Here is a 24556-nt window from a genome sequence, read left to right on the forward strand (position 1 = left end):
CTGCTATCTCTCCACAGCTCACCAAGCTCCACAGCTGGCCATGCAGCAGAGCCCCTTCCCCATCGCCCCCAGCAACCAGGGATTCACTGGTATGCAGCACAACAACGCCCACGGGCTGTCAGAGCAAGGTTTTTTCTCATTTCTATTTTCGGTTCTTCTCAATATTAAGATTTTTGTTGCACACGATGACACATCATCAAGATGTTTTTGGTCAAATTTTTTCTTCACAATATGTTGAAGAAAACATTTGACTGATGCATCCTGTAATTGGTTCAGTTGAATGTTTATTTTTAAGATTTGTTCATTGTTTTACATCGTGAAATTAATGTATGTCATCGCAGATAGATAGACAGATACTAGATCTCCACGCTGTGTGTTGCATGCAGACTGATATGCACATTACAACATATTATTTAGTCATTGTTTATAATCTTCTTTTTATGTTTTTCAGGGATTGATGCTAATGCTCAAACCAGTTCCCACGAGATGACCATTCCAAATGATGTAAGTGCTTCAAAAAATTGTTAAAAAAAAATTGTTCAACAGTCAAAGTTAGGGCATGTGTAGTAGCGAATTGGAGTCTTACAGAAGTAGACAAGTAATTTCTACATTCAGTTTCAGGTCTCTTTATACAATCTTCTAAACACTTTTACACTCCCAGACCCCACAATTTACTCTCTTTTCATTGGTCAGTGCATTTTGTCAGTCTGACTTTTGGCTTTGGCTATTTTGGGTCCACAAGTACACCTACTCTTGGCTATGTTTGTTTACTTATAGTTTCTATTCACTTTTCATCTAGCTGCTAACTCTAATCTAATGTCAGCTTGGTCTTAGTTTGACGTTTTGAACACAACATCTGTAGCTTCATGTTTACGATTCCGTTTGACTGGGATCCATCAGAAGACTAAAATTTAAAGCAGAATGATCACTTCTCTTAAAGGTGCACTATGCAGTTTCAGGGGAGGGGGATTTGTTTACATTTGTAGAGGCGGCAGTTACTTTACAAAACATATTTTCATTACATGTAATTCTTAGTATTGAATAATTATAATATCATCATGAATCAAAACTAAATTATTTTGGGGCACCAGGAACCAAACGTAAGACTTAGAATATGTTTGTCAAAAAATATTATTTAGTGCACCTTTTTAATGATGTTGGTTCCCTCTCCACTGCAGCTCATTGGGTGCATCATCGGCCGCCAGGGAGCCAAGATCAATGAGATCAGGCAAATGTCGGGCGCCCAGATCAAGATCGCCAACCCAGTGGACGGCTCGACCGACCGGCAGGTCACCATCACCGGCTCGCCCGCCAGCATCAGTCTGGCTGAGTACCTCATCAACGCCAGGTGAGACAATCACTTCTATACTCAAAGCTCCCAATAAGGTCCAGTCACTCACAGGCTTCAAAGGAATAGTTCAACATTTTTAATTTTTAGCGATTTGCCTGCTGTGGCTAAGCTAACCCGGATGAGCGACCTATGTGCCCCTAGCGGCATCAAACATCCACACACAGTTAAAGGGAAGGTTTCTGTCGCCTTATACTGAGCCGGTGAGTGAGGAAAATCGCGAACATTTTAAATGTTGAACCATTCCTTTTTAAATAATCAAAACTTTAGCTTTCTGATTTCACTTTCAGACAGTTTTAAATGTTATTTGAGATGTAGTAATACATGTAAACATAAAACAATATAGTTTTTGTATCTAATGTCGTTCAGATAAATAACTGGCCCAACAGATATTTCGACTTTTTTCTTTTTTTAAGTTGGGATTGGTTTTTAAATTTTAAATGTTTAGGTGAATGGTATTTTTTTGGCTTCTTCTAATCATCACTTTGGTGTTGCTAACTCTCTGTCAGTCTGCATGTGTGTTTTCCCTTCTGCCCTTCACTTTAATTCACATTGAGCCATCAATAGAGATGTGATTTATTTATTTTTGAGTTGATTGACCCCCCTCATATCATTTTTCTTCCATTTTTAAAAATCAATTCCCCCCTTTTTTATGTTTTCGCTCAATGCATCCATTCCTAATGAATCTTTTTGTCTTTATGTTGTGTGATCACAACCCTAAGCGACCCCCCCCCCACCCCACACACACCACCTCCTCCCCTTACCCGTCCCATCCCTCACTCAGCAACCTGCCCTGTGACACCCATCCCGACTGTGTTGTCCCTCTCTCTCTCCTTTGTGTCTCTCCTTTCTACAGTGTAGAGTCCTCTAAACCTCCTCCCTCCTCCTCCTCCTCCTCCTCTTCCTCCTCCTTGAACCCTGAACAGACCTCCAGCCCTTCTGCTACTACTACTACTACCACTACTAGCACCACTACTGCTTCCTCCTTCTCCTCTTCCATCCCCCTCTCTTCCACTGACCCCCTGCTCCCCAGCTCTCCTGCCTGTGTGTCCAGTCTCCTCAGTCTCAAGCCCCTTCCCCTACTGGCCCTCCATGTTGTCAGCGGCAACAGCAGTAACCCCGCCCACCACCCAATACCCAATGAGCCCAAAATGGCCCCCGAGTTGAGCTCCAAGTCTAAACGGCGGCGGCTCTCCCCTTACTAACGAGAAAAAAGGAATCTTAAGTCATCTACTATATACTATATACCGCGGACAATGCTCTCTTACTTGTCTGTACATGCACTTGCTTTTGTATTCTGCCATGCCACGCTTTTTTGCGACGGAAAAACAAAACGCACACAATCAAGATGTTACACACAGCCAGACAGATGGTTGCTGCCATATTTCTAATGTAGATAGTATCCGTAGCTTGATTTGGCCTGTCTCTCTTTTAAAGGAAAAAGGGCATGTTGAGTGCATTCTATATTTTTTAAATGACTTTGAACTTTTAGCATGGACAGTGAATGATTTACTGAAGCATTTTCTCTCTTTTTGTCTAAGCTCTGCTCAGGTAGCGGCTCTCTTTCAAGATGTCACATATTTATGAGAATAGTTTTTCTTGTAGTGAATTTTTAAGTGATTATTGCTAGCGTTCATAATAGAAAAGAAGTATGATGTGTGTTGTGTTGCTGCTTATGTAAGAAGCCATTGTAATGTCAGTTCCATGAACATTTTGCCCTCAGGTATCAAAGGCACCTAACCACAATTAATTTAGAGCTTTTGGTTCACATTTTAAAAAAATACAAAAACATCAATGTTTAGCTTAATTTTGAAGGAACAGGTCGACATCTGGGAAATGCTCAATCGCTTTCTTGTCCTCCAACTCGAATGATAAAGTTTTTCTTCAACATGGCTCCACTCACGGACCATTGAGTATCAGTTTAAGAACTGAATAGTACAGTTTTTGTTTTCATATATCCACATTATATAGGATTTTATTTCACTATTATAATGTAAATGTATATTCTTATGATCGTGTAAAGTAAATGCCATTTATCTGGTCTGTCTGATTGCATGCCTCATTCTCTCTCTCTCTCCCTGCCTGGTGTCTCCTGTCTGTTTTCTCCAGGCTTTCCACTGAGGCCACAGGACTGGCAGCGAACTGATATGACACTGCATCTGCACTAAATCTCACTTTTTATATCATCGGCTACCATAAAGCAGTCTAATGCAACTATCCAACTTAAAAAAGAGTTTATATATTATAACTGCCGCCTCTTCCTCATTTTGAGAATCATGTCATCATCACCGCCTCTGATTTGGTCAGCTGAGTTCATTATTTATTTTCTTTTTGGTTTTTAGTCGAATGAAGTCACCGATTAGGTTTTTAATTCCCCCCTTTTTTGAGTCGAGCTGGGAGGTTTTAATGATTTGTTATTTGGACAACATTTTTTATTTTAATTTTTTTTTAATGGATCCTATGTGCTCTCATCCCCCTTTAATTTTTTTCTGTCATTGCCATCACAGAGGAGAAGAGTTGGAACACTCTGAATAGGCATTTAGATTTAGTTCTGTACAGTCAGTTTTTTTTCTTTCTTTAAAAAGGAAAAGACAAAAAATGGAAAAATAAAAAAAAAGTTACAAAAATAAGAATAGAGTGACTGTTTTATTGTGTTTATATACACGCCCTCCCCCCTCCCTCCCTCATTTTCCCTCACCCAAGTTCCAAAAGTTGGTCCCCTCCATTTTATGTTCATACTCAACTTGCTTTAAGTATACACAGCATTCTCCCTCCTTTTGTCACCCTTTTCAATCAAAGTGCTTGTTACATGAATTATACACTCGTGTCACTGAGAATACGTAGCTACATGCACTGTCACTGATTTATATTTGGTTATGACGACCAATGTTTCTAACACTCACAAAAATGGATTTATCCGGATAATTTAAAATGTGTATTACGACGATGCGTGTCACTGTCTCGCCCCTGTACATGTCATTCCTATTTTTTGGCTCCCCCTTTCTCCTGGTCCCAAGATCATGTGTTGATATTTTGCTGGGACGGGGAGGTATTTGGGGGGCTTTGGGCTAGGGGATCGGAAGCAGAGGGTTCTCCTCGCTTTTTTTTTTGTAAAGACTGATATATACTAAAGAGAATGGAAAAAATATGTTGGAATATTTGTTTTAAACATGGAGGAACTATTTTTTTTTAAACTACCAAAGGGGGATTAACTCCTACACAGTGACTGAAACTGTCTATTCAATGTGATGAGGCTGACAACTGAAAATGAAATCATTAGAGCTCTGGAACTAGACAAAGAAAAAGGGTTTGTGAATTATTAATATCACTAGTTTCCTGCTCTTTGCTTTGCTCGAGACAGAATTTATTATTTTATTTTTTATTTGCAAGGAAGGAGAAAAAAAATACTTTTGTGCACGTTTTTGAGACTGTAGACCTGGGTGCCACAACATTGTTTAAAAAAAAATAAAGAATGACCACGAAAAATACAGAAATAAAGATGTGAAATGCTCAAACCACAACTTTGTCTTTGAGAATTTTGTCACCATCCTCAAAGTACATTGATTGATTGAACACTCAAAGCTGAGATTTAACAGGTTTGGTTTTTATTTTTAAATTGTTTCTTAAATATATTTATTGTACAGTTACAATAATGCAGTATAAAAAAAGCAAACGTTATCAGTTCATACAGGGGGCTGTTACAATCCGCATCATATGGGGAAAACACAAGTACCTCTGCAATGGAGACACTAGAGGGCAGTAGGTTTGCTTTTTGGCAACATCTTTATCCTTGCAAGAGGATTTTTAGCTTTAAATTCTTGGGGCCACAGTCTGTATTTTTTAAAATATTCTACACATTTTTAAAGTTTGAAATTTAATTATTAAAACAAGCTGCCATGTCTAGCTTATTGAGTGGGACCGGTTTTGGTCATTAATCAACGTTTAACGAGATTGCAATGCGCTGTGGTGCGGTCAGTTCGAACCAACAGCCACATTGGAAGGCTTGTCAAGGGACACAAAGGACATCAAAACCGTTGCTTTATGTAATATACTGTGTGTAATGAAGGAGCCCTTACACATGAGTGAAAAATGACCAATCTGTCGGCCAAAAATTCAAGCTGGTGAGGACAATGTCAGTGTGACCTTTCTGTAAACAATGGACTACAACACTACATTATGGGCTCGTAAAGCTCCATCAACATTCATCTACTAGATTGACACGTCCTAGCAGTGTAACACAGGTCTCATTTTTAGGGGATTTTCCCCCTCATGGTGAGTAAGCTAAAGGTCATTTATTTTTTCTTCTTTTTTTTACTTCTGTTCAGCCACATTATAAGCCTGCAATTGCTTTCTGTGTGTTAATAAGACAACACTACATTCAGATTGGCTTAAATGAGCCTGAACATTACATTTTCCGAATGCTCTAAACTTAAAGCTGCTACAAGGAACTTTTAAATATTTCTGAAACAGTCAAATTTTTCCTTTGATGATTATAGATTACATGTAACAGCAAACGAGACCATCAGTGCAAAGAATGCTAATTTTAAATAGTTTTTCTTAATGCCTTTGTCATGGGTATGCTCAACCAGGAACTACAGCTGGCGTAGTAAAAACACTACCGCTTTTGTCCAAAGGGGGTGCAAGAATGAACACAAACTGAAAGTTCCTCGGAGCACCTTTAACTCATCTCCTTTCGTCTGTGCTGGCACACTGCGAACATAGTGTGGTCTCAAGTCTGGCTACTAAAGGACAGAGTGAGTGAAAGCATAAAAACCATGCGTGTCATCATATTTTTTTCCGCAGTTATTCTTAATATCTGTTTTGGTGTTTTGTGTCCCCGTCATCCACGTGCCTTCAAACTTTAAGCGTCTTTGAACATCTGCAGAATTTCATTTGTTGCATTTTTTTTTATCCTCTATGGAAAATGGATGGATGGATGTTATATTTCATTTTGATCTGAGTCACACAAACAGTGACCATCAACCAAAAGGCTATCCATACCTTTTCTCACGAGCATGCTTTTTCTGATGCTATATACACACACCCTCCTCAGAAGCTCATAAAAAGGGATTTTCCAACCGGTATTGCGTTTTAATACAGTAAACTCTGCAATACTAATTAAGAAAAAAAAAAAAAAAAAAGCCTGTCTGCCCGGAATGAACCTGTGACACTGTCCACACATACTGGACCAGAGCAGCCATATTGCTTTTTCTTTGTTCATGTATTTTTCCATCTGTATTTTGATGCTCGGGCATGAACAGCAGCTACAGTACATTCTACCACCATAAGCTTTTTTTCCAGGTTCAAAACAGAGTAGCGCCACCTAGTTACAAATATCAGCACCTTTAACGTATACAATCTCACATTTAAAAACAAACAAAAAATAATTGTTCATTTTTTTTTACAACATCACATATTTACACTGATATTAAAACGCAGGAATAAAAAAAAAATGGAAACATAATAAATCCATGACACAAATATAAATAAAAAAACTTAAAAACACAAATGAGAAATGTAAACTTTTCTTTCTTTTTTTTAAAGAACAATGAATCAACTGTAAAATAAATAAATTAGTCAGTGCATAATGGTTTTGGATATGGAAATGATCAAATAAGTATGTTTCATAAATTAAGTGCAAACGGCAACATCAGGGGCTGTCCCACTGACTGTTGAATTCATAAAACATTAACATAGAAGAGAAGCCCTGATAGGATTTTGAAATCTAGTTCTCTGACATATGACATGATGTGAAATAACGTGACACGTTTTCATGACAAAGATTTTTTTTAAATGAAAGAAAACAAAAAAAAAAACACAAATTGACATTGGAAGGTGACTCGAGACAGTAACGGACAGTCGAGTAGATAGATGGCCTCTTTGGCTGAGGCCTCTGTCTGTCTGTGGCTGAGGTGTCATTTGAAATGTATTTGCAAAACTGATCTTAGACCATTTTGCTAAGGAGAAGGAGCGGCTCGGCTAGTGCCCCAGATTCAGCTTCAGTTTCACTGTTCCAATGTGCTGCTGCTTGTATCTCAAATGGAATGGAAGTCTCCCTTTTGTGTCTTCCGGAATATCAAGTTTGTTTAAGAAGACTCATGAGAATTAATTTTTTCTTCTTCTTGGTATGTGTGTTCCCTGTTTATGATGGAGGAGACAGACTGGGTGTCCATTTCCCACCTCTGTCGGTGCACTGTCCCTGATCATGACTGTCTGTGTATTCTGAGATCTGTAGAAGTGAGTGAGGGGCCTTTAGAACTGCAGTTAGATGTTCACCAGTTGGTTGGAGGTTGGCTGGGTTCTGCGCTGCCTGAATGGTCCAGCTCTGTACTGTCACAGTCCGAGTCATCGTACAGGCCCTGGTTATGGAGGAAATACAATGTTTTTGTCTGTGGGACTTTACATCGGGACTTTAAAGGTGCACTACGTAACTTTGGGTGTGTCAGAGAAGTGAACATTTTTATAGTCTCATAACTGAATAAACAAACTTAAATCACAGGAAAATTGGATCACTGGAACACTGTTCGAAGTAAGAAATCTACCTGAAAAGTTACTGTTTTACTGTTGTTGTTTACAATTTGGTTTACTTACATATTCTAGTCGTACGTTCGGTACCAGGTCCCACAAAATATAATTTAATTTGATCTATGATGATTTATACAATACTAAGAATCACATGTAGAGAAAATACATTTTGAAAAACTAACTGCAGGTTCTGTAAATTTCAACAACTCCCCCTTCTCTGAAACTACATAGTGCACCTTTAAAATGATCCAAAAAACCCTTTACAGTTAATTTTTATATCCGTATGCCTCTGTGTATCAGCCCATATACATCCCTCCCCGTCCCCGCCTTAATTAGGGACTTTAAGCAACGATGGTTGAGAGGACGGCTACGGCGGTCGAGTAGAATTTTGAGCATTTGAGAATTTATGTCATCACCTCCTATTGCTGTAGTCAAAGCGAGTCAGAGCCGTAGTCCGTCTGTTTACAACGGCAGAATGGGTTTTTGATGTTGTGAGCGCTACACTAACTGCAGCAAGTAGCCATTCTAAGTGTTGCTAGGTTATAGTGGAGCCCGTTGGAATCTTTCCCTGACCCCGTAGCCGTCCCTAAAACACCGCTGCTTAAAGTCCCTATTCTCTCCCTTCAGCCTTACCTCATAGTTATGGTCGTTGCTGGCGAGCTGGGTCTTGACTTGTCTGAGCGCTGCCTCCTTCTCAGACAGGCCATCCTGGTCAGAAGGGTCTGCGGGGATCTCACTGCTCTGGGACAGCAGGTCGTCACTCTTATCGTCCAGCCGCTCGTCCGTGTTGGTGCTGACCACGTCCGGCGTCCCGCTGTGGGAATGGTCCGTGGTGTTCCCCTCCTCGCCGTCAGACACAGACAGGTTCTCTGAGCTGAAGGTGTTTAGGGACTGGCACTTTGACATGCTCACAGGACGCCTACAGGGGGGAGAAAATGGGAGTTAATATTATACGATATACTATGTATCCTACTATTATTCTAAGAAAAGAAAAAATATATTTTCAAGGAACGATACACTAATTAAAATATACTTGTGAATATTATATCCCATTTCAACCAAGTCTGTTCTGAAAAATGACAATACATTCTACAGACTGCACCTTTAATAGTGGAGCGGCTAAGTGCTTATTTTCGTCAGAATCTTTCAGTTGATACAAGCGTGAACAATGACGTTAGCAGTCTCCATGGGTCACTGGACAAGAAAATTGTCCGAGGCATTTGAAAATGTGAATTTGAAAATTTCTCATAGAAATGTATTAGAAATGTATTGGGTTTTTTCATCAACTTTTTTTTTTGTGTTTTCATTTTTTGTCTCTTACAATTTTCCTGTCAAGTGACCCATGGAGACTGCTCATGCCAATTGTTTACGCTTGTATCACAAATTGAAAGATTGAAGCACTTAGCCGCTCCACTATGACACACATTTTCGGTTTCTTTGAAATGGCATTTCTGTATTTAGTAGCCTTCTTTATAGAAGAGAGATAGGGTATGAAAAAAGGATGGAAAAAAGGACAGACTCAAAGGCATGTATTTGAACAAATATGAGAATATACAGTATGCCTGAAGCTTTCAAGTTCATGCTTTTGGTTTGTGTCTCTTCAGCCACATTGCAGCTGAATATAAAGATCACTTTAAATGTCATGTCAGGGGGCTTTTAAATATCATTCTGGATTGGTGATAAAAATGTGAATACAGTTTATTTTCAGCAACTCTTACCGTCTCCTGGGCAACTCCACTTCGCTGTCCACCTCTCCTTCCTCTTCCTCTGATGACACACCACGTCTCTGCAGAGAACATCAACAGTGTATGTTTAATATGTTTAATGCACGCTGCACACTTATTACCCGTAGCCTTTTTCCTGCCAAGATTCCTGAGCTGTATGGTGAGACATGTCACTGATGACAAGCTGGCTACAAACTGTGCTTGGTACTGAAGTTTCTGAATCTCTGAATCATCAATTTCTTTTGATGCTTATATATTTTTATCCCTCACATCTTACTTGTGAAACATACAAATATACTGAACACAAATTAAACGGGCCGTGGAAGTTCAAACTACCAATACTGACAAAATCAACTATGCAACTATGCAGAGCTTGCAGTAATTAACTACTAATTAAGTGGTCTATAATTAACCACTTGAATGTAGTCTTTCCACCGCACTCAGTGGCTTCTGTTTGCTCCCTTTATTTGTCACATGACCTCAAAAAAGAGCGGATTGAACCTAATGAAGTGTTGGCGGTTATATTCGGCAGATTGGAGATAGATTTGAGAAATGCAATCATTGTAGCACAGCAGCATGTTTCTCTTGTTATACACCTCTAAGGATGCTGGTTTGTGAACGTGTAGACACACTTGTTTTTAATTTTTAGCTATACAAATTCACTTAACGGTCCTATGTGCTTGTTGTGACTTTACGTGTTTATTTAGCAAGTTATACTGCAATTTTTTTTATGCAATTCATGTTATTATAGAATCAAATAAATACCGGAAGGAAACTGCAAATGCAGATTAGGTTAAAACTAAACATCTGTGTTAACGAGTAGAAGAGTGACATCTTATGGCTTGTGGCTTATCTTCGAACTGTTGGCAGAAGCAGGCTAAAGCTTCCCATTGACTACCAGTGTTTGAGCTAAGCTAATTAACAATGAGTGACCTTTGCCCATTTCCTATTCAAAAATGCACGTTAAATTAAAGTCATTTTCTTGTCTTGAACCCGAGAGGGAGACAACAATCCAAAAATATATTTTTTTGAAATATTCCTTTAAGTCTTGTTGAGTCAAGACAGAGACAGTAATAAAGGCAGATAAATGTTTGGCCCACTCTATGTTGGCAACAAATGAAATCAAAAGGGTTTGATTTCCCCAAAGCCTCTCAGTGCTAATTAATCTTTGCTCCCCGTGTGTGGCTGAAAAATCAAAAAATTATTTGGGGAAAACTGGGCCACCCCCATTAGACAGACAGTGCTTTGTCTAGACAGAGCAGTGTCTAATTGTGCCCTAAAGACAACACTGTAGAACCCATTCTCACCTGACTGCGTGTGACTGCGGCCCTGTAGAGCAGCGCTGCGGGTGTGAGGCGTTGACTCCTGGGCGAGCGTGTGATGACGGTGCCCTCCTCCTTGTCCTCTCCCTCGTGTCCCACTCGAGGGTTCCCCAGTCCGGCTGTCCTGCCCGCGGCCGCCCCCCTGCCACACGGAGAGTCTGGGCTGCTGCTGAACGGGATAGAAGCCGCGTCTTCGCTGGGCGTTTCGCTGCGTGGAGGAGTTCCACCTGTCCCGACCCCCACACCGGTCCCTTCCTCCCCCCCTCCCTCCCCCCTGCTCTCCCCCAGCCCGGCTGAGGCGCTCTGGCTGCCCGCGCGGTCCAGTCCCGGCCTGGCCTGCTCCTTCCGCCGGCACTCGGCCTCCAGGGTGGTGGAGATGAGGTCCGGGCTGGAGGAGTACATCTTCTTGAGCAGCAGGTCGTGCTGCAGGCCCCTGATGGCTGCACTGGGGTCCAGACACTGTTTGCTGCTGGGCACGGAGCAGCTGGAGTTGACCATCGCTAACGAAGACGACAGAGTGGCTTTCAGCTGAGCCAGGTCCCCGCTGCTGCCTTTACCGGCCTTCCTGTAGCGGGGCTTCCCTCGCCGTGAGCGGCCCGGAGAGGTGGAGCCTTTGTTTGGGATGGTGACCTGCGTCATGGAGGAGTCCAGTTTGGGCAGGATGACCTCTGACTTTAGTAAGTCCGGCCTGGAAAGGGACAGGGAGAGAATGAATATAAACACCCAAGGGAAAGAATAAACGTTTCAATACTTAAAAGGCATTCATCGCTAGAGAGATTCTAGATCATTATATCCTGCCCATTAATTCCTAGTGAAGATGTGTCTTTAGAAATGGGTCATAAAGATTCACAGTTTTAAACTAGAACTACCGTCTGGTGGTGTGTTTTTAGTAGTTGGCAATATCACACTTTGTATGCATTGTCAATACTTGTAAGTACTATCATTTTATTGTTGGTTTTGGTGTCTTCTTGGGATTCGTTGACAATAACAAAGACATATTTAACATAGCCTTGGAATTCCTATAATATTCAGGAGCACGTTGATCAAAACATCCACATATAAATGCTGCCAGCTCAGATACCTCGGTGCTGTCTGTCTCACCCTATCCGTCTTTTAAATACTATCTGTGGTCTCACCTCTTGCTGTGTGCGGGCAGCTTCTGGGGCACGTTGCGTTTCTTCAGGAGCTTCTCCATGGAGTTGGAGGAGGCCGACTGTCTGGAGCTGTGGTGCTTGAAGCAGCCCGGGTACTTCTTGTCCAGCGACTGCTCCCTCCTGAAGTTTAAACACAAGCCAATAATGGTAAATGGACTCTTTACGCGCTTTACATTGTAATATTAGGAAAACAAGGGTTGTTCACATTACAATAGCAGACATATTTAACATAGCCTTTGAGTTCCTATAATATTCAAGAGCAACTTGATCAAAGCATCCATGAAAGCATTAATACTGCTTAAATGGATGTGAACGGATACTCACCATGGCAACGTAAGATAACACTTTGTTACTATGTAATGGCCCTGTTTGACTGATCTTAATGGCAATTCACTCCTTCACATTACGGATGAGTTTTCACTACAGAGACAATGCTGATGTGTTGAGCTATTAGTGCAAATTACACCCCTAGTTTAATACACAGCGCGTTGGCCTTTGATTTAATGTTGTCATATAATAATACATGAATAATCGTGAATACTGTGAATAATTTGGAGTTTTTTCTTACTTGAAGAGTTCCTTCTCTTTGATCTCCAGCTGCAGCATGATGACGTTGAGCTCCATGTAGAGGTTGTTGGCTCGCTCCAGTTTCCTCTCGTAGTGTTCCCGGATGTCCAGCGCGTGTCTGTGTGGAGAGGATAAGGTTAAGTTCAGTCTCTATTTGTCAATTAGCACACATGCAAGGTAAGTCACACACGGTAATCGAAATTATGTCTTCGGCTTTGCCCTCCTATACATCTCTAACACACACATGCAGTTGTACAGAAGGGGTTCATCGCAAAGGTTCTGCCTGGAGCAATTTTGCAGTTTTAAGTGTCTTGCGCAAGGACACAATGGTAGAGATGGTGGACACCGTAGATGCAATAGTTTTACAATTAACACCCGCCTGTCCGGTGCCCGGGGATCGAACCAGCAACCTCATGGTTACTAGTCAGCCCCCCTTCCTCAAGTCTAGGCCATCCTATCCTATTAATATGCAGATACATACATTACATACACTGTATCCTACCTAATTATCAATTCTATTATTTTGAATATCTCCACATCTGTGTTTCAAGGTTCACTTCTTTGCACTGACCTGAGTTCTTCTCTGCGTCGTTTGATCAGCTCCTCGTCCAGCCGGTGGATACACGTTCCCTCTGACTTCATCTGCTCAAAATGGAGCCGCACCTCGTCCCTCCACGCCACCTGCACAGACACGGAAACACACATCCGTCAGAACAGCCATTCATGACTATTTATTGCTTTTTTTATACTATTTATTTAACTAATTTGCTGCTTATTGTCATTTGCACGATTCTGTCTTGTTTGTGATGTATGTTCTATTGTTATGTTGTTCAACGTGTAATGTGTGTACTTATGTTAAATGGGAGAGGCCAAAGACAAATTTCCACTATAAATAAAGTAATTCTTATCTTATCTTAACTTAAGTAAAAAAAATAAGAAAAAGTTCAGATTATGGCTACCACCATGGTACTATGAGCAATGCTTCTACTCCCAATACTATCGCTACATCAATCATTGCCATCATTACAATTAATTATGTCCTGTATTTGTATGTGCCGCAATTAAAAGAATGCAAAAACATTGTTTTTTTCAAGGTTTTTAGCACCCATAACATTTTTTTTTTCATATTAGTATAAATTAAGGGTGAAAATGTACATTAAAGGGGGCACCCTTAGCTCAGTTGGTAGGGCGTCCCCCCCATGGGCCTCGGCCAGCAGCAGACCCGGGTTCGATTCCAGCCCGCGGTCGTTCTCTGCATGTCACTCACCTCTCTGCCCTATTTCAACTCTGTCTCTACACTATCAATAAAGCCTCACTATTTAAAAAATGCCCAAACAATATCTTTAAAAAAAATTTACATTAAGGTGCGTCTGTATATTTCTCCTATACGTCCATCTTTAACGGCCATTATCTAAACATATATATTTTTTCAATTCAACTTCTAAAATACCTACATCCAACTTATGGTGTTAGAATGTTTAACAATTTTTTTTTAAATCAAATTGCCTTCTTTTAAATACTGTATTTAATTCGATTAGATTTGTACCTTTAGTCAACGCTGCCATTCCTGCATTATTATATCCACTGGGATAATAAAATATGACTTGACTTCATTTCAGTAAATATGTTAACAATAAATGATAATAATAATGAGAGATAACTTCCCTGCAGCACCTTGATTTAGTAAAAAAAAAAAAAAGAAAAAAGAAAAGAAAAAACCTCTTAATTTGCAGAGTGACTGAGGTTGGTGCGTGTCTTCTAATTGGTATCCATTAAGCTGTCAGATGATAATCAATACGCAGTGAAGAGAAACTGAACGTTAACTGACAGAACATGGGCACAGACTTATAAATGCAGCGTGGGCATTTTCTGGCTAACACACAGTGGAGCGTGACAGCTGCTATCTGATACCCGTCATATCAAAGGACAAAGGATGTCAAATATGTGGGTGTCCACGTACATGCATTTTGCGTTTACCACATGTTTATGTGTGCGTGCGTGTGTGTGTGTGTTTGAATTTGTGTGTGTGTGTGTGTGTGTGTGTCTTTCTATCTGAGCTATGAGAGATACTCTTTCTTATTAAGCTAATGGACTCCTCTGTCTCCAGTCCCCCCTCTCTCTCTTTGCTCTCTGCTCCCTCCCATTAAAGCGATCAATACACTCTGGCAGAAAATACTTCTTTCTAACGTCACAAGAAAAAATCCATTATGGAGAAACTGGGCAGGGTTGCAAAAAAAAATGGGGGAAGAAAGGAGGGGGGTGGGGGGTTACAGGGAGAAATAAAGGATCAAGGATAAGTGGAAGAAGGAGTAAAATAGGTTTGGGGTTTTGCACCATGAGATATAAACAGATGAGGAGGCGGAGGGGCTGCTGCGGAAAATAGGAAATTAAATCGTATTCATTTTGTGTGCACAAGTGCGTCTCCCTATTATACACGCTCGGGTTATAAATGGATCTGTGGCGCTGCACAGATGAGTAAACACATATCTTCCACACAATTATACTTCTTCTCCGTCTCCTGTCCTTCATCTCTTTGTTTTTTCTTGCAGTTCAAGGTCTTTAATATTAGTCAAAACAGGCACGCCCCATCCCCCACCCAAACACACACCCACCCAATCACGCACGCACACACACACGCACGCACGCAGAGCTTCTCCAACACGTTTTGTTTCATGCATTCGAGGTCGCAAAAGGTTGTCTCTTCGACCGTGAATCGGCACTCACGTGTAACAAGGAACAAAGACCAAAGGAAGCCACAATACTATGTTGCGATTGAAAGCACAGGTATGATTAGTGGGCTCCTGAGAGGCCCCGGGGCCCCCAGTGCAGCTGCACACTCTGCCGTGGGTTGACAGCAAAATGACTGTTAGAGATAGTGGTCGCTGTCGACAACATGGTTTCTATCAAGACACATTCATTTGACAGGGGAGACCGTGACCTGAGAAATGATGGATCTAGATTATTATTTTCCACTTGATTACACATAAGCAGCAAGAAGTGCTGTTCCATTTCCATCTTGTTTTTTAATATACATTCTCAGTAATGTCTACACTGGTGCTGATAAATAATCCCCCCCAAAAAAGTTTTATTATTATTTATTTTAATTTTTTACTGTTTTAAAATTATTTATTAAGTTTTATTTATTGTTATCATTATTATTATTTCTAATTTAGATTTTATTTTTTTATTTTTGTTCGTCTTAATTTTGATTCATCTTCTCTAATTATTATTTTTCTTTTTTTCTCTCGATTTTCTTTTAATTGTTTGCACACACAAAAAAAATATGTGTAGGATGCTGTTAATGTGAACAATAACAGTCAGATGATAAACTATTTTTGCTTCTACAATAAAGTATAAAAACATGTAAAGATAAAGCTTTTGTGTTGGGACTGTTTACTGGGTTGAAAGAAGTTTACCTGAGTCTGGAAGTATGTCTCTTGTGGCGTGGAGAGGATGTCTGCCGAGGCAATGTCCAGATGCAGGAGGATCTGTCTGAAGGAAGGCCTGTTCCTCGGCTTGCAGCTCCTGTGTCAACACAAATATATAGTCAGACATTTTCAGAAAATAAAATAAATGCTCAATCCCCTCCCTTTTAAAGGTGCACTATGCAGATTCTGGGGGGGGGGGGGGGGAGGGTTTAGTTTACAATATGCAACGCCAGCAGTTAGTTAACTAAAACATCTTTTCCCTACATGTAATTCTTAGTATTGAATACGTATATCGTCAGAAATCAAAACTAAATTATTTTGAGGAACATAGATCAAACATAAGACTAGAATATGTTTGTAAACCAAACTGCTGGCCCTGCTGCTGTAAACAACAACAGTGAAACAGTGACTTTTCAGGAAGCTTTCAAACACTTCAAACAGTGTTGAAGGGATCAAATGTTCCTGTGACGAAAGGTTGTTTATTCATTTATGAGAATATACCTTAGAACATGTTGACTTCTTTGACACACCCAAAGTTACATAGTGCACCTTTAATTAACGTTTATTTCCCTCTTTGTTAAAACACAGTGTATCTGTTAAACATCTTTCCACGTGCTCACCAGCATTGCCTCAGCAGCATTTTGAAACTGTCCGGACAGCTATCAGGGACGGGCAGCTGCAGACTGTTGTTGCCCACTCCCCAGATGATGGCGGAGGAATCCACGTCCTTATAGGGCACCTCACCCGTCAGCATCTCCCACAGCACCACACCAAACGACCTGATGGGGGAGAGGGGAGCGCATGTTGACTTTCACTGACAGAGATGGGCATTCTGATGGGGCGACTGTAGCTCAGGTGGTAGAGCGGGTCGGCCAATGATCGAAGGGTTGGCGGTTTGATCCCCGCCCTGCCATTTGTGTCATGGTTGTTGTTGTGTCCTTGGGCAAGACAGTTCAGTTTTTGGGGGGCTCACGAATGATCAATACAATAACAAAAGATAGAGTTTGATGACATCATGGGATTATGTATTATTATTATTATTATTATTATTATTATTATTATTATTATTATTATTATTATTATTATTTATAATATTTTGTTAAATAAAGTTTTAATGTAACAATAATACATATTGCACCTTTAACGCTCAGCAGTTACACTGTTAGCTGATATAACGTTAGGTGTTTCATCAATTCCCAGGGATTACCTCCTATTTATACATATGTGTACGTTTTACTACCATTTCTGCTGTCAGCTCAGTTTATACAGTAGGCTATATGCTCTGATAAATACAGGACAGCTCCCAAACACAGGCCCTGTTGTTTCAATACGCTTCAGTGTTTCATTGATGAGCTCCTGCTGTGCCAGGGAGAGACTCGTTCCCAAGGGGAAGGTAACTACGGTAACTGAGGAAAGTCTGTTGGCGGTGACTCTGGGTTGCCTTGGTGACCATGTGCCGTATCCAAGGTGCCAATAGCATCACGCACAGCACTGAGGGTGTGTGTGTGTGTGTGTGTGTGTGTATGATGTTGAGTATTTATAGTCACTCCATCTCCTTGTTTATGATTCATGATATTAAAGGCTCAACATGAAATACTTGATGGATTACACAACCATGTTCTGTTTTTATATGATATTGTAATACAGAATGACTTATCTTAAAGTAGGCCTACAAATAAAAGGTAAAACAAATTCAAACTCATTTTTCAACTGAAGGCACAATCCAAATTCCACTCATCATAAACATAATTTGTGTAGAATCATTTTATCCACAAACCCGGGAGCTAATTAACCAAGTTTTGGTCCTCGGTCGGTGTTACAGTAAATAATGTGTTCTGCCCTTTTTGGTGTGATTTTTAGGAATGCAGGCTATATCTATTATTCATTAATTCATTACCAGTTCCAAATATAGGTTTTAGATTGTAATTATTAGGTTGTAATTATTATTTTTACCACCTTAAATGTCTTGCTTAAAATTCTATCTCTGGCTATTTCAATACAGTTCTCATATTAATAAAACATGAAAGGAACACGAGTTGCATCTAAGCACAAAACAAAACTGAACACATACGACATACAGTGTATAGTTCAGCACAGCCTCTCCTTCTCTGACTCACTCTTTCCTTGCTATATGGACTGGGACTCCTACATAATTTACATAGATTTAAACAAAACTCTCCAGTATATACCCAATGCTTTGCTTTGCTTTCTCTTTCCACATCAAAAGCTTTTTAATCCCATTTTCACTTTCTCTGCTAATGCACTGCTGGCCGCGGGCCAAACCATCCTCCGGCTCGGAGAAGGTTATTCCAGCCTCTCTCCTGAGCACTGCAGCATCTGGCAAATCAATTATTAAATTAGCCAGCGTTCCTTTCAGGACGGATAGAAAGAGTGATAGAGGGATGGAGGGGTGGGACAGAGAGACATAGAGAGACAGAGAGAGAGAGAGAGAGAGAGAGAGAGAGAGAGAGAGAGAGAGAGGGGTAGAATGTATTGGGGGAAGATCGGGGGATTAACACAGGGCAACCCATCAGATATGGCAGAGGCCCTATAGAATTTCATGTAATGAGATATTGTACATGAGACTGAATAGATTTTCTGGAAATAGGATCTTGCTGCGCTCTGTACTGTAGTAGGCTGATAACTAATGAGATACTATGGCAGATAGGAAAAACCATAAGGGGGGGATGGCAGAGGTTCACCAATGCAGAAATACAGGGTAAAAGGGTTATGATTGACACCTACCAAATATCCACTTTCTCTGAGACGGGCTCGTTTCGTATGACCTCGGGAGCCATCCAGGCCACCGTACCGGCGAAGGACATCTTGGTGCTCTTGTCACTGAGCTCTTTGGACGTGCCGAAGTCAGAGATCTTCACTGAGTCGTCGTAGGTGATCAGCATGCTGGAATGAAACAACGGACACACAGAGTATTATAGCTACGTGTTTCAGTTCATCTGTGTTAAAAAATTGACACAAAAGGTGCTACGAGGACATTTCAGTTTGCGTTAATTCTAGCGGCCCCGCTGGACAAAAGCGGTAGTGTTTTTACCATGCCAGCTGTTGTTCCTGGGTGAGCGTACCCATGACAAAGGCATTAAGAAAAACTATGTAAAAATTGCATTCTTTTCACTGATGGTCTTGTTTGCTGTTACATGTAATTTATGATTATCAGGGTAAAAATACTATGTACAGGTCTTAAAATGGCATTTTTGGCATGTTATTGAGTACAAAATGTATCTTAAAGCAGACAATTATCAGAATATGAACTAATCCTTTCTGTTATAACCTCAGAATAGAGCTACTAATAATGATTATAGAAAGTTTAGTTGTTGTAGGTGCTTTAGAAGCTGAGATTTTTGGTTCAGAGTCATACAAAAAAAGAAAACGGATGTTGAGATAATAAAACTGTTTATTTTCACCGGGTTAACCAAACTTACTTTGGTGACTTGAGGTCCCTGTGGATGATCTTGTGGAGGTGGAGGTAGTTCATGCCTCCAGCGATGCCCATAGCCCAGTCCATGAGCAGGGAGGGGTGGATCTGTCTGCCTGCTCTCAGCACCTCGTACAGCTGGCCCTGAGCACAGTACTCCATGATGATGCAGTAACATGGAGCCTGCGTGCAAATACCCCTGAGAATATGGAGAAAATGTACGGTATGTGTTAACACAGAAAACTTGAAACTAACAGTTAATAGTGTCATTTTAACACCGTTTTCTTTGGTTTGAAAAAAAGGTTCCATTGGCTTAGTTCCTGAACACCTGACCAATATAACTATAAAGCGTTCAATTAAAAGGAAAATGCTTATTGTCAAAATCACCATTCACTATTTGTACATACTTTGTGTTCGCGGGAAAAATTCCAGTGCTACATAAATACACAACCTAGGCTCTGTAAATGGTGGACCCCTTTGTTACCCTTTGTTTACATACCAGTTTTACAAAGCCTAATGGTTCAGGTAGCGGATCGTGAGGAGGAGATATTCACTGATTTTGACAAAGTGATTTTGACAACAAGCGTTCTCCAGAATCTCTGGGTTCACCTTTAATTAGTTTTTTTTCAAAATAACTCAATTAAATACTGCATAGGCATACACCATCAGTGGAATACTTTATAAACCAGCTGATCATTCCTACTCACTTGAATGTGATGATGTTGGGGTGTTTGAGCTTGCGCAGGTGCTTGATGTCGGTTTCTTTGATGTGCCGCACTTTCTTGACGGCCACTTCCTGTCCGTGCAGTTTACCCAGAAACACAGCGCCTTGGGCCCCGCTGCCGACCCACTGCAGGTCAGAGATCTCCTCAAACGGGATCTCCCACGCCTCTGAGAGAGGGGGGAAAAGGATGGAGGGAAAGAAGTTAGTGGGTATATCAATGTAGTAACATGTTAGTCATGGATATAGAGTACTTTAGATTGTTTTTCATAGTGGTTTTTACAGGTCATTTTCAACAACTTGGATGAGGAAATTAAGTTGCAACTCATATAAGATCTTAATTTACCGCATCAATTTTCTTTCTGAACTTTTTGATGCCTTGATTAGTTATTCTGCTATAAATTTAAATTGAGGTATTTAGCATTTCTTGTATTAATAGATGGAATGTTACTATAGTAAAATAATTGCCATTTTGGAAATAGGCCTAGTATATCTCATCATCATAGGCAACCAGCTGGTTAGCTTAGCTATTAGCATTAAGACTAGAAACAATGTTTAGACCAGGAATAAATAGTTAATGAGTGAGCTTTAGAGGTGCTGGTATGTCCCTCTGTTTCCAAGCTTAGCTAAGATACCTGGCTGCTACCAGTGGCTTCACATTAACCTTAAACACAGATATAAAAGTATTAGTTCCCGAATTGTTGAACAATTTTTTTTTATTGGACATGATATCAATACGTCATGTTTATAGGCTATGTTGATTGAAAACAAAACATAAAACCTATTCAAAATCTAAAAACTATTAAAAATAGACCCAAAAAAGCCCATCATGCAACACAGTCTGTCTATGTAAAACTACAACAAGTAGCATGGAGCATACAACACCACAACATGGTAAGCCCTGTATGGGGTTAAGCTAGAGCTGATATCTTGTTCTGTAGTTGAACCCCACTTCAACCTAAGACTCAGGATGTTGAAGGCAGGCAGACAGACAGAGAGCTGTAATCTCTCGTGGGTAATTCTCCCCTCAGCCTCCTAAATCCTGCTTAGTGCCTTTGTGGGGCTGACGCAGAACAGGGGTCCGACCGAGCGCTCCGGAGAGCATCGGAAGAGGGGAGGGGATTTAAGAGGCCTAATGTGGATGTATGGGGAATAGGGAGGTAGGGGTTGTAGCTGTGTGTGTGTGTGTGTGTGTGTGTGTGTGTGTGTGTGTGTGTGTGTGTGTGTGTGTGTGTGTGTGTGTGTGTGTGTGTGTGTGTGTGTGTGTGTGTGTGTGTGTGTGTGTGTGTGTGTGTGTAAAGAGAAAATATGGTAGCAGGATTCCCTATGGTTTGGGCAGGGGTCCATGTGGCCAAAGACAGACTGTTAATAGAGAGAAAACATACAGCCCGCTAGGCCGCTACGCTGTACTGCTGCTGTTCTGCACCCCAAAGGAAAGAAGGTTCAGACACATTTATCATATTAATAATAGGGGATGATATGAATGATTAATGCCCTATCCAGTGATAGATTGAGGGCTCGGCCTCTCTAATGAGCCCCACACATGTCCCATAGTAAAGACATAGGGGCCACATCTGATACACCAGAATATATCCCCACCACGTCTGCTTTGTTTGATGATAAAAACAGAGGATTTTTTTTTTAAAACACATCACCAGGCAACCCTGTAGTCACAGAAAATTAAGGACGAATAATTTTCCCCCTGCCTTCTTTATTCCTTCCAATCAAAGCTGGAAGGAAGCCATGCATTTTGCAGTATTTTTTGGTTTATAATATGGAAAAAAAGTCTGTATCCAAAACCGGTTGTGTCAAAACTGAAAATAAAGATTTTTTTAACTCTGGCTTTATCCAAACATCTAGATGTTGGGTTTTTAAAGAGATAAAAATGTAGAATTAGTCAAGACATTTGCACATTTATTCAAACATTTCATAGTAAGTAATCAACTGGCAGAGTTCCATGAGGATATCTATAAGTTAGAAATGTTACCCTATTATTCACCTGCAGTGTCTCACCCTTAACAATAGAGCATTGTGATATGGAAGACGGGCGTTCTTTATCAATAACCCTATTTATTTCACTTTTATAATATCCGTTTTGCATCGTGTGTGTGTGTGTGTGTGTGTGTGTGTGTGTGTGTGTGTGTGTGTGTGTGTGTGTGTGTGTGACAGCCTGTGATTCTACACACAGAGGAGGGGAGCAGCAAGGTGCAAATGAGCTGGGAGTGATAACAGCACGGGATGAAAAGGAGCGGACAGGAGACAATGAGAGATGGAGGGAGGACGAGGAGGAGGGGGGAGATGTGGAAGTCAAATGGGTGATAAAATATCAGAGGGCTATAAAGACAAGGGGACGTATAAAAACCGGCCACCTTCAAGCCCGATGTGCAAAATGCTGTATTCATTTTGTCAAGTTTATTTCTGGCATTTTTATTGAACTTTATGTGTTTTTGTCATTGCTTGATATTCAGTGTTTATTATATATGTGTGGATGTGTTTGTACGTATACGTGTGTGTGTTTACGTGTGTGTGTACGTGTGTGTGTGTGTCAGGTTTTGGTTAATAGAGATGAGAGAGGCGCAGGGTCAGAGCGTGGCCATGCATAATTCATGAAGCAGATTTGGCAGAGGAGTCCCGGGGGAGCTCTGCGCTATTGTAGTGGCTGCACACATAAACAACACAGCGTCACAGGGAGCTAGTTTCATATGGGGGGGCGGGAGGTAGTGGGAGGGGGAAGAGAGGTAGTGGGAGGGAGGCACAAGCAGGCAAAAGGATGGGGGAGTGAAGTATCAGGGGAAAATAAGCTCTTGGCAGCTTTGATAGTCTCTCTTTCTCTCTCTCTCTCTCTCTCTCTCTCTCTGGCTCTAGCACCTTACGTGTCACGGAAATTGTTTGTTTACAACCTGGCCTTAGTGGGAGTAATTTTTTTCTCCACCAACTGCTTAATGTAATTAAACTGGCGGATACAATCATTTCATTAACATATCAAAGCTTCAGATTGGAATTAATGGGACCTGGGTGGCTTTTAGATGAAAAACTTAAAGCCACCATTGATGTCAGTGTGTGTTTAGCCTATTATATGTGTTTGTGAGAATCCAATGAAATGGATTTGACTGTTATGTTAGTAGGGCTAAACAATGTATCGAAAAATGTATCTTTATCGCAAAAGATGATATTGCGGTATACATGTTACAATGGTTCCTTGAACTGCTATAAATGCGATAGCCTATTCCATGTGCCATACATTCACACGCTGCATGTCAATATAATTGGCCAATCACATGAACCTCACTTCAATTAGATGAAACCTCAGACGCCCACCCCCCATGTTGACGCTAATAGCTGAGGCGGTAGAGTGCATGGACATGAGAATATAGCTTTTGGATAACATGTTAGTCAGCTGGGATTCACATGAAGACCATCACGTGTAGCCTATCACCACAATGATCAATGATGCCAACATCGTTAAGGCCGACCAAACTCAACACCTGGGTCTGACTAAACTGATCTGCTTTATTACGCCTGGCACAGGCTACTTACTGTCTGGGGGTCTACTTTAGTAATTCAAAGCAGAATGCCATTAACACAGTATATTTACGTTTTTATTTCAAATACCGCAAGTGATATAGTCATTGCAATCATTCAACGATGTTATGGCATATCACACGTTTTCCTGATATCCTGCGGCCCTAACTATTAGACCTACCGTCCACGTTGAACTGTGCTTCTTATTCTTCTTTATTTACTTGTTTCGCTTCTTTATTTATTTAAAAAAAAATATTATTATTTTCTTTTTTTCCCTTGAAATATTTCTTGTTTTTGCTCTATTATCATTCTTCTTCTTATTTGTATAATTTTTTCTTCCTTTCTATACACACCAAATGTATGTTTGTTTGTGGTTCTTCAAAAACTGTGATATTTAAAAATAAAACCCTACCGTCCAGGTTGTGCTTGTGCTCCGTGAGTAAGCTTTGCCGATCATGGTCCAGACAGGCCTCAGACAGCCAAAGAGCCCCTCCAGGAAGCCCCCTCCTCCTCCGCTGGACTGGCACTGGAGCCGGGCGTCACCACCGGGCACGTACCTGACGGCGCTGCCCACCAGCTCGTGCCCCTCTCCACAGCCCTCGAGGTGATGGTCGTGGAGCTTCAGGATGCTGTTGGCAAAGTGCTCGGTTGTTCGTCCCCGGGTGTCTGGTTGTGTCCGCACGTATGTCCCTCCCCCCCTCCTCCCCCTCCACCCCTCCAGGCTCCGGCGCGCCCCCTGTGTCTATGGAGAGCACGTTACGCAGGACGCACTGGGTCGGGGTGAGGTCCATCTCCGGGTGCACGGCGTTTCG

General features: G+C 40.9%; 1 protein-coding gene and 1 pseudogene across 2 annotated transcripts in view; one reads left to right on the forward strand and one right to left on the reverse strand.

Moving 5' to 3' along the window:
- LOC307249487 (poly(rC)-binding protein 2-like) overlaps positions 1-4869 on the forward strand; it is an 11494-nt gene extending 6625 nt beyond the window's left edge. Inside the window, 5 exon segments of the mRNA XM_080026219.1 lie at positions 18-30; positions 33-128; positions 452-504; positions 1179-1348; positions 3458-4869. Of these exon segments, the coding sequence (XP_079882345.1) occupies positions 18-30; positions 33-128; positions 452-504; positions 1179-1348; positions 3458-3494 (369 nt within the window). The 3' untranslated portion in view covers positions 3495-4869.
- Positions 4870-7620: 2751 nt separating this feature from the next.
- LOC307249259 (mitogen-activated protein kinase kinase kinase 12-like) lies at positions 7621-24555 on the reverse strand (annotated as a pseudogene). The gene is made up of 13 exons: positions 24157-24555; positions 20209-20392; positions 19509-19700; positions 18814-18972; positions 16689-16847; positions 16057-16165; positions 13212-13321; positions 12642-12758; positions 12056-12193; positions 10905-11607; positions 9592-9659; positions 8507-8792; positions 7621-7707 (listed from the first exon to the last, which is right to left on the reverse strand). The product of its transcript is annotated as a mitogen-activated protein kinase kinase kinase 12-like (transcript).
- Between the last annotated feature and the right edge of the window lies 1 nt (position 24556).

The sequence above is a fragment of the Ammodytes marinus genome (assembly GCF_949987685.1).
Source record: "Ammodytes marinus genome assembly, chromosome: 4".
In the NCBI taxonomy this organism is placed as follows: Eukaryota; Metazoa; Chordata; class Actinopteri; order Uranoscopiformes; family Ammodytidae; genus Ammodytes; species Ammodytes marinus.